Here is a 15654-nt window from a genome sequence, read left to right on the forward strand (position 1 = left end):
CATTTAAAACATCAATAACTTAGTTATTGAACACCAGATAAAGTCCAGGTAAGAGGTGATTGCTACTTGGTCTAGAATGGTGGCAGTAGAGGTGGAGAGAAATAGAAGGATTGAAGATTTATTTGGGATGGTTTCTGTCCTGGAACAGCTCACAATTGAGTCTCAGAAGACAATTTGATGTATTGAATACTGATGGGTGAAACAGATATTGATTCATGTGAAATGTCTCTCTTCAGTCCTCAGGTAGAAGATAGTGAGGGGACTATTCAGTTTGATGGAGAAGGGTACGCATTGGTCAGCCGCCCCATTCGTTGGTACCCCAACATCTCAACTGTCATGTTCAAGTTCAGAACATTTTCTTCAAGTGCTCTCCTGATGTACCTTGCCACAAGAGACCTGGTAAAGACATGCACAGCTGATTTTCCATGATTGATCATTTGCCTCTTTCCGTAGGATTCCAATACAATTATCAGTTATTGTTAAATTATCAATTATTATTCAAAGAATTCAGGGACGGCTGTGTGACAGCCAAGAGTGGGTGATGCAGATAGAACTTATATATTTTCATTGATAAATTCAATTACAGATGCAATATAATTATTACTTATTTTCAATATAGTTCCCTATATAATCCTTTAAGAGAAGCACCCAGTAAAGATTCCTGCAGTATGGAATCATGCAGCAGCAAAACTACTGCTTTAGTCTTCTAAACACCTAAGCTGAAAGGTGGTACTAAATGTCCTCCTTGTTTTTCTAAGTCAATATCTCTTAGTAAATTCTTCCAGGGAGCATATCTTTTAGTTGGCTTAATATGTTTTCATAGGAACCTCCTTCATTCTTCTGTCATAAAAGGATATGCCCTAGTAATTGGTTGTGACCATTGACACCATGATATCACACCCACCAACACTCACAAAATACTAGTACCAATTCTGTTTCTAAAACGGATGTCACTTACCGATCAACACATTTAGCGACTTAGCCATAAGGCCCTATTTTTTTTTTTATTTTTTTTTCAACGTTTTTTATTTATTTTGGGGACAGAGAGAGACAGAGCATGAACGGGGGGTAAGGCCCTATTATAAACCCCACAAAGAAAGTGAATACTCATGTTTCGCTGCGTATCTAATCACTGATATATTTTTACTTCATCATAGAAAGATTTCATGAGTGTAGAACTCACCGATGGGCATGTAAAAGTCAGCTATGATCTGGGTTCAGGAATGGCTTCCGTTGTTAGCAATCAAAACCATAATGATGGGAAATGGAAATCCTTCACCCTGTCAAGAATTCAGAAACAAGGTGAGTTTCTATGGTAATAATGCACTGTGAGCCTTAATCATGCTTTCCAGCGTTCCCATGTATCTAATCATGAGGAAGACCCTGTCTGTAATTTTAGGTACTCACAAATTCTGTGAAAATTGGATACACTCATCTCTTTGGCTTAGATGATAGGTGACTTGGGTCACACATGACTGATTGAAGAGGCAAATGGTTCTCTGTCATTTTCTTTGAACATTGAAAGCTTAATTTGAAAACATCAAACTATCTTACAACTTGTAAAATTATATCCTGTAGTAGGTTTGAAAAGGTTGTGTGCTTGTCTTTCCTTCTTATTTTACCAAGATGTTTCCTTTAGAGCGACTCACATGTGCAATTTGTAAGGGTGGTCGCACAGTTACCAGTTCTTTGCTTTTTAAAAAGGCCAAATATTTGTATGTGTGCAAGTAAATAATCGAATAACAATAATGTAACCTCTTTATAGTTCAGGAACTCTTTCAACATTTTTTTCATTTGCTGATTTGAGCAGGTATTTTGTTCTGGTGTTAGAAAAAGGGAAACATAGGCTCAAACTTACATGTGGTCAGAGACGTATACATGTAAGATCTCATGAGCAAGATAGAAATCCAAGTCTCTTAGGTCTTAGTGTGCTGCTACTGTTATTTAAGTATAATTTCCCTCACTCTGTGTACTATAGCATTACCAATATCTGCAAATGGAACTTTGATACTTCTGTTTATAAAATTAAACCTGATTAGTTTTCATTGTGCCAATGTGATATGTCATGAGAATTTCGGTTTAACTTTGCACCATTCTTCATTCCTGTGTTTAACAAATATCTGGCAAGCACACACCGCATAAGAACTGCATAAGTATTGCATAAGAACTGAGTGAGGTCTGTCACAAGTCCTTGCCTTCAAGGAACTTGCACTCTAATGGGGGAGATAGGCAAGTAAATCAATGGTGAGAAAAGCTAATTGCTGTGTCAAAATAGGTATAGTAGATGGAGGCGCCTGGGTGGCTCAGTCGGCTAAGCGTCCAGCTCTTGATTTTGGCCGAGGTCATGATCTCAAGGTTCATGATTTCAACCTGGGAGTCAGGCTCCGCGCTGACAGTGAGGAGCCTGCTTGTATTCTTTCTCTTCCTCTGTGCCTCCCCCACTTGCATGTTCTCTCTCGCTCTCTCAAAAATAAATAAATGAACTTAAAAAAAAAAAAAGTATAGTAGGCTAGGAATCTCAGGAGAGAGCTGTTTAAGTCACACAGAGAGCTTGGCGAATGCCCTGAGGCACAAGCAGGAGTTGAGAACTTCACTGAATGGACAGCACCTTTGGACACTTCAGAGAGGTGAATGTTGTGTGAGAGCCTAGAGGCCTCAGAGAGCATCATACATCATCAGACATCGGTTTCCAGTTGCTCTTCCTTGTAATATGGAGGTCTGGAGAAACTCCTCAGTTGGAACAAAACCTGGTTTGTGCTTATATAAGTTAGAGTACTGCCGTATACATTGTTCCAGCATAAAAGAGGCACAGTGCATATTTGCAGGGGGGAGGCTCTGCATAATACTTAAGAAGAGTGTTTTACTCTGTTTGACCCAACATTTCCCAAACTTCTACGATCACTAAAATCTTTCCATTTATGCAAGACTAGCATTCTGCTGAACACGATTTGGGAAAGGCTTTAGTTAATGTCGAGGAGCAAGAATTTCCCATCCCTTTCTGGGTCCTTCTAACTGGACCTAAGAATCAAATTGACGTGAGACAGATTAACAGGACAAAATCCGATTTCATCGTGTACATGCAGGGAATCCACACACACATGGAAATTCCAAAGACAGGCAAAATGAGGTATATGTGTCATTGTGAACTGAGAAGAAGGTAGGGGTCTGGGACTTCAAAGGGAAGAATGCAATTTACAGGAAGATAAAAAGAAAGGGTGGGGGAGGGGGTAAATGTTTCCCGAATAAATGTTTGTTGAGCCACTCAGAAACAATGGCACACAGAAGACTTTGATCAGACAGGCCTTGCTAGGTTCCTCTCTCTGTCAACTACACCTAGTTCACAGTGCAATGTCATTATCTGTGGTGATAGTGCTCTTCTGGGAGCAGGTCCTCTATCTAAATTCTTCTAAGCAGTTTTGGGGAAGGAAAAGGGCTTTTCCTGAATCAACCGGGTTTTGGTTGCTTTTTTCCTACAAGTATTGATTTAAATTCCAGCTAGATAACATACAGTACAATATTAGTTTCAGGTATAGAACTTAGTCATCACTTACATCCAATACCTGGATGTGAGTACTTGTGCTTATCACAAGTACCTTCCTTAATACCCATCATATATTTAACCCATTCCCCAACCTGCCTCCCTTCCAGTAACCCTCAGTTCTCTACAGTTAAGAGTCTGTTTTACGGTTTATCTTTTTTCCCCTTTGTTCCTTTGTTTCTTAAATTCCACATATGAATGAAATCATATGGTATTTGTCTTTCTCATATGGTATTTGACTGACTTATTTCACTTCACATAATACACTCTAGCTCCATCCACATCACTGCAAACGGTTTTGATTGTTTGTTTAAAAAAAAATTTAAATGTGTTTATTTTTGAGAGAGGGAGAGAGAGGGAGAGAGAGAGAGAGAGTGTGCACCAGCATAGGAGGGGCAGAGAGAAAGAGGCAAAGAGAGAAACCCAAGCAGGCTCTGTGCTGACAGCACAAAGCCTGACATGAGGCTTACTCCCACGAACTATGAGATCATTCCCTGAGTCAAACTCAAGATTCAGACATTTAACCAACTGAGCCACCCAGGAGTCCTGGTTTTGATTGCTTTTTAGCTCACACTAGTCTTCGTATATAAGTGGCTCATCTTGGAGTAGCCTGAACTTGGCCACTATAGTTACTACAAGTAAATCCGTAGCCTAACAGGATGTATGTTGCCAAAAAATTTATGAAATGAGGCTAGAGAGATAACAGATCCAGTTCATAAAAGGCCTTATGAATTTCAACTTTATCCTAAAAGCTGTAGGGAACTACTAAGAGTTTTAATCTAAAATGTGACACCATCAGATTTGTGCTTTAGTAAAGTTCCCACGGAAAACTTTAAAGGGTAGATATCTGACAGTTTCAGGGGCTGCTGCAGTCCACAGTAAACCAGGTGAACAGTGAGGAGAATGAAAGCATAAGAATGGAGAGGAAAGAGTAGAAATGAAAGATGTCAAGCATTTTAAAATCAAGGAGCTTTATTTATGATATACTCAACATGGAGGCTAAATATTTTAAAAAGGGACATCAAGAATAATTCCTTCCTTTTTCTTAAACAACAAAACATATTTTAGTGCCATGTACCAAGCTATTGGATACAAAAAAAAAAAAAAAAAAAGAATAGGTTTTCTAGAAAAGATGCTGGGTTCTATTTTGGACATATTGTATGAAAGGTACTCTTAATATCTTGAGCAGCCTAGGGAAGCTGTGTAATTGGCAGGCAATCAGTTATGTGTACCTGAGGTTTCGCAGAGCTCTAGGAGAGATGGGCAGCTTGGAGTCATTATCATGTCATTAATAGTTGTAGCTGAATAGAGATGAGAAAAACCACGCAGCCATTTCTAGAGTGAGAGGATCCAAAGCCCTGAAGCAAACAGCAGTGTCGAAGGGGTATAATAAAGGCAGACTCCACCAAGGAGGCTGTAAAGAAATAATCCGAGAAAGGAGAAATAAGGAAGAGAAATTTTCAGAAGATCAAACTGAAGGCAGAGTGACCAATTAGGTTCAATAATAGTCCAGGCAGGAGATGTATGATGACTTGAAATAAGAGCTACAGTGGAATTTGACACTAGAGAAATGCAAAATAAATCCATAGTGTGATACCATCGTATAATTATTAGAATGCCTACAGTTACAAAGACTGAACATACCCAGGGCTGGCAAGAGTGGAGAGTAACTGGAGCTCCTATACCCTGCTGAAGAGGATGGAAAATGGGCAGCCGCATTGGTAACTGGGTTGGCCGTTTCTTAATAGGTTAAATATATACCTACTATATGAACCAGCCATTCCACTCCTAAGTATCCACGCAAGACGCATGAAGCATATTTCCATACAAAGACCTTTACCAGAATGTCCAAAGCGTCTTTCTTTGTGGGCCTCAAAAAACAGAACACTAAATCAGCTGTTAACAGGTTAATAGATATACAAATTGTTACATAGCCCACACAATGGAATACTATTTAGCAATAAAAATAGTGAGCTAGTAATCTGCACACAAAATGGATGGATATCAAAATAAATATTGCTAGTGAAAGAAGGCATACATAAAAAAAGTTATGTCAAATATATAGAAAACACAAATGAACCTATAGTCTCAGAAAACAGAGGCTACATGAGGATTAGGTTGGGTAGGGAGGCACAGGAAGGAAGGATAACAAAGAGGCATAAGGAAACTTTTGGGGTGATGGATATGTTCACTTTTTTTGTTTTTAGTGTGGTGATGGTTTCCCAGATGTATACATGTCTAAAAACCTGTAAAATGTACACTTCAAACATAAGCAACTTCTATTGTGTCAATTATAGTTTGATAAAACTTTAAAAAAAAAAATAAGGTAGATATTAGAGTTATTTAGGAGATGAAATTAGCAGGGCTCTTGGTTGATTAGATGTGGAATAGCAAGGAGACAGTCAGGATGAGTCTCTAATTTAGGAGATTGGGTGGGGGTCATAGTGCCACCAAATAAATAATAAGGATTTGGGGGTAAAAAGATAATCATTTTGATTTGGAATGTGTTTAGTTTGAAGTACTGAAAAGATATACAGATGATTATGTCTCATCTGTTGAATGTGGATTTCTAGGCAAAATCAGGTCCAGACATATATATTTTTGAGTTGTCAACGTAAAGTAAGTAGATATAAACTGGAGGTTACCTGGATAACTAAAACCCAAGAAGCGGCCAGATGGAGACGCATTAGGGAACATAACACTTCAGAAATATTCAAAGAAATAATCCCAAAGAAGGAAATCACGAATGAGGTTGGAAAGGTACAAGAACCTGGAGAAAGGTTGTCTGTCACTAGGAAAGCCAAAAGAGGCAATTTCCTAGAAGGAAGGAAATGTTAACATCAAAAACTGCATAGATGTGGATTAAGATAAGGACCAAAAGACCCTACTGAGTTTGGATGCAGGGAGGTCCCTGCAGATCTGAGAACAACTGAAATCCAAGGAGTAGTGGGATCAGAACTGAAATAAGCCTTCAGCAACGTGGGTCATCCCTCCTTTTCAGTGACCAGATTAGTTGTTTATGTGAATTATTCTCAACTAGTTTATAAATGCACCCTCCCTTGAAATTGAGACACACTCTTTCAGGTGGCATTCCCCACCTTGCCTTGACAGTCACTTAGTAGAACCACAGTCACCACTAGAAGTGTGTCATATCCCTGAAGTACACTGATATAAACACAAGATTGAGAACAATCATTTAGATTTCAACCTAAGAGAGAGAAGAAAGGAATAGCCAAAGTAACAATTCATTTGCCACAACTCAGCATTGATTATAAAATACTTGCTAAGCCCCTACTCTTTGTCTCGTATTTAATAAAACCCTTATTTCCCTGCTTACCCATAAATGATGTCTGGACTCATCAACTCTGAAATTTTATGTTAATAGCTATTCTGTAAGGGAAAGAAATAGGGCAGGACATGAAAGCAAGTGTTAGCATTTCATAGCAGAACCCACTTCGTTGCTATCACTCATGAAGGAGAGAGTAAAGCTCTTCCTTTAACTCAGTAAAAATATGCCGCCCTATGCCTCTCTGCTGGAGTTAACACTTGGGCCAGTGAGTTTCAATTCAATGTCTTTCTGCTCTTTAATCAGTTTTCCTTAGAATGGTTTCTAAAAATGCATATATTCATTCAGGGATACGGAGGAAAACTACCGCCAGTCAGTGGCTTGCCTGTGATAGAGAGGGAGAATTTCATTTTCACAGACACCATTAAAATATGCACCCGATCTGTGGAAAGAGGCTATTTTCATGTTCCAGTCAACAGCTCCATATGAAAACTTCTTTGCTGATCTGGATAAAAAGGAATGTGCATGAAAAAGTCTTGAAAATGGTTTTATAATTTTTTTTTTTATTTTAGCCACCAGTCTGATCAAAAAGTTATATGTGTATAAAATTAATATGGTATGTGAAAGTAATTCAGTTTTTATATTTTGACTTGCTGAATATTTTTAATAGGACAGTTACTCAGTCGGTGTTTTTTATTGTCTGTTTATTTTGAAAAAACTCTGCTTTAAGGATTTGAGGTATTAATAGGTTTGGTATTTCTTTTGATCATGTTTTAAATTTTATTTATTTATTTTGAGAGAGAGAGAGAGAAAGAGAGAGGGAGAGAGAGAATCCCAAGTAGGCTCTGTACAGGGCTCGAACTCTCAAACCCTGAAACCATGACCTGAGCCAAAGCCAAGAGTCGGAGACCCAACTGACTGAGCCACCTAGGTATCCCTGTCATTAGTTTTTTTTTAATTTTTTTTAATGTTTATTTATTTTTGAGACAGTGAGAGACAGAGCATGAACGGGGGAGGGTCAGAGAGAAAGGGAGACACAGAATCGGAAGCAGGCTCCAGGCTCTGAGCCGTCAGCCCAGAGCCCGACGCGGGGCTCGAACTCACGGACCCTGAGATCGTGACCTGAGCTGAAGTCGGACGCTTAACCGACTGAGCCACGAGGCGCCCCTCCCTGTCATTATTTAATAGGGCAATTATGTTTGTTTTTATTGAAGATACTTCCTTTTGGAATGAAAGGGCTACAGATTACAATGGAATTTTAGAGTTTGATATTTTTCTTTGTTTTTCAAAAAAGTACTATTCTAAAAGTTATGAGTTAAGGGAAAATAATAATGTTCCATGGTCAAATAAATTTGAGAAATACTTCTTGCTCAATGTCCCCCAATTGGAGCATTACATTGAACATTAGTATGTCAGAAGATCTGGGCAGTCATAAAATTAAAATATATGTTTAATTTGCTTAACCCAATGTTTGTCATATTTATTTGAGCCAGGAACATCCAGGAAACTAGCGTTCCCAAGAATAAACATTTAGAAATGCCCTTATAATCCACTGGTTTAAATAGCCATTTTCAGACCCTTGCTAATTCAGATCCAATATCAGGCGAAGATTTAGAGGCTGAATCTTTCATGTTAATGAACTGATGCCTCAGTATGCATCAAGGGTCCAAAATATATGAAGCAGTTAAAGGCTAGGCCTAAGCAAATATTATGGTGAGGAAGCACATAATTCAGAAAGAGCCTAGCCTCCTCGTCAGAATGAAGGGGAGAAAATCAATGAGATAAGGGGTTCCCATCTGCTTTCTGAACAAAACAGACTAAACAGAGAAGTCCCTCTCTTCTTTCCTTTGTCAGGCTATTATTTTTAAGCCCTCTTTGTGGATAGTTTAATACTTTATTTTATTGTTGTCATTGCTTCTGCAATTATTCAATAGATATACGTGGTCCAAACGCTTGGGAAAGTCAATGTTAATTTGAGAATTAAAGTAAATTTATCCTGAAGTAACAGTGATAATACAGACATGGTTCGTCTCGCTCAAGTAAGACTTTCTCTCTCCTTTACAGCCAACATATCAATTGTAGATATAGATACTAACCAGGAGGAGAACCTAGCAACTTTATCTTCTGGAAACAACTTTGGTCTTGACTTGAAAGCAGATGACAAAATATATTTTGGTGGTCTGCCAACACTGAGAAACTTGAGGTAATGTAGTGTATATTTAGAGCTAAGGATTAAGTTTTAATTAAATGGCCACCCTGCTCACTGGAGTTCTGCAGTTTAATTACAACAGGAATGTCGCATAACCTTTAGTTGCAGAAAGGCTTAATTAAAAAAAAAAAAAATCATGTTACATGTTAGAACAACACCAGGATTTAGACGCCCAAGGATTAATTGGATATCTTTGTTGAAGAGATGGATGGAAATCACTATTTCCCTCATATTCACCTGATGAAAAGAATTGTAAAAGTAATTAAAGGTGGAAACTAGAGTTGAATGTGCGTCTTGTAATTGCTCTTCTCCTCGCACATTCACTGCAGATCATGGCACACTGACATTGCTTAGTGTTCTAAAAATCAGTCAGTGTTCCAGAATACTGTGAGTATAACCTATTTTGTTGCTAAGCATTAGCATACTAATGCTATGTTGGAGGTTTCCCATATGTCTAATGCTAAAGCTGTATTAGTTATTCTTGTGTCCCTGCCAACATTTTTTTTAATTTCACACATGTTTTTTAGATAGCAGGATGGAGAGATATAATTAACTCATAGTTTAGTTCAAAAAATACTCAAGAAACTAAAAAAATCTCAGGAAATATTTCATGTGTATTTAATTAATTTACTGCTTGTTATAAAACATCTCATAAGAAAAAAGAGTTATAAAGCACTTGGTGCTCAATAAATGTTAATTGAGTTTAATTAGAATGGAATGAATTGACTTGGTTAAACCGTAAGAACTTACTATAAATACAGACTACCTCGTTTTTAATTTTTGTTTTGTTTAGTTGGCTTGTTAGTTTTTAATGGTTATAAAAGTCCTATCGCGGTGTTTCTTCTCTTATTTTTTTTAAAGTTTATTTATTTTGGGGAGAGACAGAGACAGTGTGAGTGAGGGAGAAGTGGAGAGAAAGGGAGTGAGAGAGAGAGAGAGAGAGAGAGAGAATCCCAAGCAGGCTCTGCACTGACAGTGTGGTGGCTTGAACTCGTGAACCATGAGATCATGACCTGAGCCAAAACCAGGAGTCAGACACTGAACCGACTGAGCCACCCAGGCACCCCTTGGTGTGTCTTCTCTTAAAAGACGCATTATGATTGGAGGGATTCTCAGAATAACTGAGAAATATGGTAGTCACTTGTTTTTGAATTTCCCAAACGAGCGGTGCAATTTCAATCTCGTTTTATGATAGCTAGCATACAGACTGAGTTTTACTCTTCTCCCTGTACCTATATTCATGGACCAAGCAACTAAATACCAGCCTTTCAAGAGTATATGTTGATAAGCTTCACGGGGCTTCATTCTGCATTCATCCACATTACGATATACTTGTGTTAAACATGTACTCTTACAGTGTCTGGTCAGAAAAACTCATTGCAGATCAAATGCGTTTGGACTGTGACATGGTCATTACTCAAATATCTGTTATTGTCAAGTGTTCGCTGAGAATCTACTATGTGCCAGGCACTGTATAAATGCAGATCCGACAGTTGCTTCAGTCTAAGATTTATTTTGCAAGATCATTAACTAAATTCCCTATGAGTGAATTAAATATAGCCAAAATAAGGCTATCAAGATGTAGCTTTATGTATTCTAGGGATGACTTGGTTTTAATTACCATAAAGTGATTTAGGAATTACCTATAAAGGTATATTTGTTAGCTATATTGAGATAGGTTTATACATTCGTTTTCAGACTGCATATTTAATAAATCTGTGTCACTAAAATGTTTTTACTTGCTCAGTACAGCATTTTATAATTATGGTATTTCTATGGTAAGGTACATTATCCCCATACAATATTTAGACATATATGTGTGAGTAAGCAAGGAGTTTTGCATTCTTAGTTTGCTGTTACTTTGCCCACAGACAGGATCTTAATATGGTAAAGTTCAAAAGATGAGGTAAACATAAATTATTTTTACATATATTAAGTTCAAGCTCATCGAGAGGCAATATTTATCAACAACTCATGAATACTATAGCATAGCAATGTTTGCACATTTTCTCATTTATCAGACAGATTAAAATTAGTATTTTAAATTTGTATTTCAAAATAAACGTTAAAAAAAATTGAAAAAAAGAAAAAGGAAAAGGGGTGCCTGGGTGGCTCAGTTGGTTAAGCATCTGACTTCGATCCAGGTCATGATCTCACAGTTTGTGAGTTCGAGCCCCACATCGGGCTCTGTGCTGATGGCTCAGAGTGTGGAGCCTGCTTCGGATTCTGTCTGCCTCTCTCTCTTCCCCTCCCCCACTCATGCTCTGTCTCTCTCCCTCAAAAATAAACGTTAAAAAAATTTTTTTGAAAAAACATTTGTACTTCAAAATAAACATTTCCCATAGAATAGTGTGGAAAGAAAATGGTCATCTTTGGATTCGAATTTCACAGGGGTCAAGGGCATATGTCTGTTTTCTGTTCTGTTGTTTTTTCACATTCCCTTCTTTTTAAGATTGCCATGTGATACTTTTTAAAAAGACTTATGATTAAAGTGTATTGTTTTACTAAATGAAAATGCAATTGCAAGTAAATTGTGTTTGTTTGTTTTTTCTCTTCCCTTTGACCTAGTATGAAAGCAAGGTAAAACTTAAATTATGCATGCCTTCTTCAAGTGCATGGGTTGGGTAAATGTGGCTTCTTAGACACAGCAGTGGTGCAGAAGCAGAACAATACCTATGCAGCTTAATTCGTAGTACATTTCATGAGCAAGTAATACATTCTGAGAGTTCTCGTGCTGCCCTTTACTTACTGAGATGCTGCTGCTCACCCACCGTGAATCGGGCTGCAATTTCACTTATTTCACCAGCTATGAGGACAGATTTGCTCTGCTTCCTTTCTGAACTGCCCACGCACAGTGCCCCCTGGTGCACATACGCAGGAGCACACATGCAAAGGTCAGCTGGTCAGGTTGATGGGCACGATGTAGCTCTGGGGACAGAGCAGAGCGGTCTGTTGGGTTGAACCCTGGACTCCCATCTGTCAAGTACCATGCTGTCTGCTGAACAATCAGCCTGTGCTCCCAAATGCTCACCACTGCCTCGCTGCTTTTTGCAAGCCTGCAAATATGCAAATGTTTACAGGGCCCTTGCACCTCTTTGCAAAGCTGTTTATTTATTGTCATGTTTATTTAGAATTAGCCATGAAGCCAGATAAAAGGAATCTCTGGAAATAATATATTTTAAACCAATATTTGCCTTAATGGTGACGAAATTTGTGGACAGTCCCCATAGTTTCGCAGGAGCATTTTAATTCCTGTTTGCAGAAAGACATTAGCATGAAAGCTATGAGCAGCAGGCCTCCGTAAGTGGCTGATCAAACCCCAGCGATGTGCAGGGCTGGCACACTCTGGCTAGTGCCTGGTGTTTTGATATTTCAGAGCCTAGCTATGCCACATTTCTGGAAAGGAGATAATATGGCCTAACTTAGCCAAGACATTTTTAAAACAAAGTGTAGACTTCTAACACCAGAAACTAGAATGTATAGAAATGAAAGTATATACAAAAAAATTATCCAAGTTGTTTTATCACAATATAGTTATGAGCCTAGTCATGCTTTTTGCTGGGATGGCTAAAAGGCAAAGGCTGTCTTTCAATGGAAATATATAAAACTCTGGAGTGACACTGTGTAGCTTTGTAATGCTGCCTTTGAGGCAAACAGAGGAAAAGAGGCCTGTGGTTACCATTAGGAATTTGATCACATGTGATTGCTTATCCCCCGTGCTTTTCATAGCATTGAGCCTACTAAATCATCGTGTTTTGAAATAGTTCATTGTGTGTCCATGAAACAGTGAACTATATAACTTGTAGAAGAGACTTACTTTATTGATAGGACCTCTGAAAAATTTGTGATAGAGCAGTCATCCTTTAAAAGAAAATATGGAAGCAAATGAACACTGGGAATAAAATTCACCCATTCCCTGTGCTTTATAAATAAGAATATAAGCAAGATCCTTACCCTCCAGTTGGACATGTTCTTCATAATAACAAATCGACTGAGCAAAAGGAGGAGACCTTGGGAATAATGGGAAATGACCAAAGAAAATGAAGCAGTTCCAGAGAGAGAAAAGACAGAACAAATACGTGGCATGACATAAATCACCTGATACACATGCCAGGGTCTGATTTTCTTTCCCACCTGTTTTTCCGCATGCCCTATGTTTTTTATTGAGGCAAAAAAGGGAAACCTGGCATCATGAGACAATGAGAGAATTAATCATTATCCTAATAATATTTTGGTGTTGATTGGGCAGGTTTTACAGATGCTTATTAACACCAAAAAAAAAAGTATTATTATTTTTTATCCCGACAGACCTGTATTATTCAATATGGTAGCCATCAGCCACAGTGACTACTTAACTTTAAATAAAATTAAATAACAACGTCCAGTTTCTCATTGGCATAAGCTTCATTTCAAGTGCCAATAGCTACATGTGACCAGAAACTACTGATTTGGACAATGCAGAACAGAATATTTCCATCATCACAGAAAGTTCTATTGGACAGTGTTGCTATCAATTAAATAAAGAAGGATCATCACTGACATCGTACTAGCTGCTGTCCATTGAGCACTTCACATGTGCTAGCATGTTGGGTTTTTTCTAAGCAATAATGAATAAAAAGTAAACATGCAAGTGTTATTTGGGTATAGAAGACATTTTCAACCTTAAGGAAGATGGGTTTTGTGCCTTTGGTTGCTTGATTTTGTTATTACCCCATTATAAAATAAGGACTTTGGGGTCAATCTATAAATCCAATGTTTAAGTATGTTTTTTAGACTATGTAATCCAAAAGAATGTTTCTTAGGCTTTATTTTAGTTAAAACTTTAAAGAGAAATATAATATTATCTTAATCTTCAGCTGCCCCTTCTCTCCCCCAAAAAATCTCAATGACAAAAAAAATTTTTTTTTCAAAATAAATGTTTCCCATTTTTTCCCTAAATTTTTCCCCTAAATTTTAACTTTTTTGGCTCATAGTTTTATTACTCTGCCTACTCAATTATCTACTCTTTGGTACAAAAAAGAAAACCATTTTGTTACACATACGAAGCACTTAAGAAATCAGTAATTCCTGTATCGTGAATTTAAGTGCTGTGGGTAAGATTATTTTTAAAAGAGAGGAAGAACTACATAAAGATTCTTTCTGCAGGATGGGGTAACATCCATTTCATCCAACCAGTGGATAATGGAAGCGTGGTTTGCTGGGTACACGTGTACACATATGCACAATTTGAGAAACACGTGCCTGCCCGTGTGTCAGTTCGCGCCATATGGCTCGTGTCCGGTAGTCGCAAACACCATACTGCCATGTCCCTAACGGCGTTGCTTTTGTTTTCCGTGTAACTTTTCAACAGACCAGAAGTAAATTTGAAGAAATATTCGGGCTGCCTCAAAGATATTGAAATTTCGAGAACTCCATATAATATACTCAGTAGCCCTGACTACGTTGGCGTTACCAAAGGATGTTCACTGGAGGTTGGTTTGTTTTTAATGGCTTCCTAAATGCTTTCATATCTGACTAAATTGACTTAGTTTGGGTGCTCTTATGGGGAGCAATCCCTTGTTAATATATTTTAAATTCTTAGCTATACATAAATAACAAAGCAAGATTGCAGCACTTCTACAAATTATCATAATCACATAAATGCAGGAAATGGTGTGATGAAGACCCCAAATTGTGAACCAATTTCCCACATGGATAATACTTCATAACATCTATTTTTAATGTTAACCTCTTTTCTGATTCTCCTTTTCAAATACTACTTTTCCCTTTCCTCATTTTTGTTAATCTATTTCAGATTTATTTTATCTACCTGTGTCATATATAGCTTTATTAGCAGCCTTAAATTTTTTTCTGGAATGTACTAGGAATTTACACAAATAACAAGTTTATACCATAATCATTAGTGCATAGCATCGTGTCTACAGCTTGAGAGTCAAGCCTGCTTTTCTTTGGAAATGGCACAGACTAGGAACTGTCTACAAAGACCATCTTTGACAGGACTGCAAAGTCCTTTGCTGTTAGGTATCTTCAGGATCTTTTCTTTGTACCCAAAGCTACCCCTAGTTCCATTTACCTAGTCTGCTCTGACTCTTCGATAGGGGCCGACTCATAGGAGAGAGAAATAATAGACCCAGCTCTGCTCTCTTAAAATATCTCTGACCAAGAGTCAACAGTCATTAGGAAATATTAGTAAGAAGTTTATGGGAATCCTGAAAGCAATGAGTTTGTTTCTTAAAAAATGTTAAAAATATCATACTTACAAAATTTTGATTACCTTGATATGACACAACTATTCATTTCACTGCTTTCTCCAACTGAAATTATTTTAAAGCATGGCTATAGAGCTCAGGGAAATCACGGAAGAATAGGAGAAAGGAGAAGTGAATCCATCTGTGAGACCAGAACTTTCGGGGTCTTCATGGTTCATAGTTGGAGGCTCTAGTTTGGAATTGGCCATAGATATCCATTATGAGAAGCTCAGGAATAAGGACTAGGGAAATACAGAATTGAACTCTAAGGATCCATGCTGGCTTCTTTAAGGAAGTTTTACTAAGAGCTTTAATGTTGCAAAGGCTACTCTCATCCACATCCCAAAGATATATACATGAGGATGGGAAACTG

The 15654-nt window shown here is 37.8% G+C and overlaps 1 protein-coding gene across 3 annotated transcripts in view; it reads left to right on the forward strand.

Moving 5' to 3' along the window:
• LAMA2 (laminin subunit alpha 2) overlaps nucleotides 1–15654 on the forward strand; it is a 619529-nt gene that overhangs the window by 555028 nt on the left and 48847 nt on the right. For 2 of the 3 annotated variants that reach the window (XM_058735218.1, XM_058735219.1), the window contains 4 exons: nucleotides 237–399; nucleotides 1158–1302; nucleotides 8889–9027; nucleotides 14384–14504. In XM_058735218.1, coding sequence (XP_058591201.1) covers nucleotides 237–399; nucleotides 1158–1302; nucleotides 8889–9027; nucleotides 14384–14504 — 568 coding nt within the window. Of the gene's footprint in view, nucleotides 1–236; nucleotides 400–1157; nucleotides 1303–8888; nucleotides 9028–11601; nucleotides 11614–14383; nucleotides 14505–15654 lie in introns of all 3 variants that reach the window. The other variant, XM_058735217.1, reaches the window with a different exon arrangement.

Source organism: Neofelis nebulosa, chromosome 6, assembly GCF_028018385.1.
Source record: "Neofelis nebulosa isolate mNeoNeb1 chromosome 6, mNeoNeb1.pri, whole genome shotgun sequence".
Lineage (NCBI taxonomy): Eukaryota > Metazoa > Chordata > Mammalia > Carnivora > Felidae > Neofelis > Neofelis nebulosa.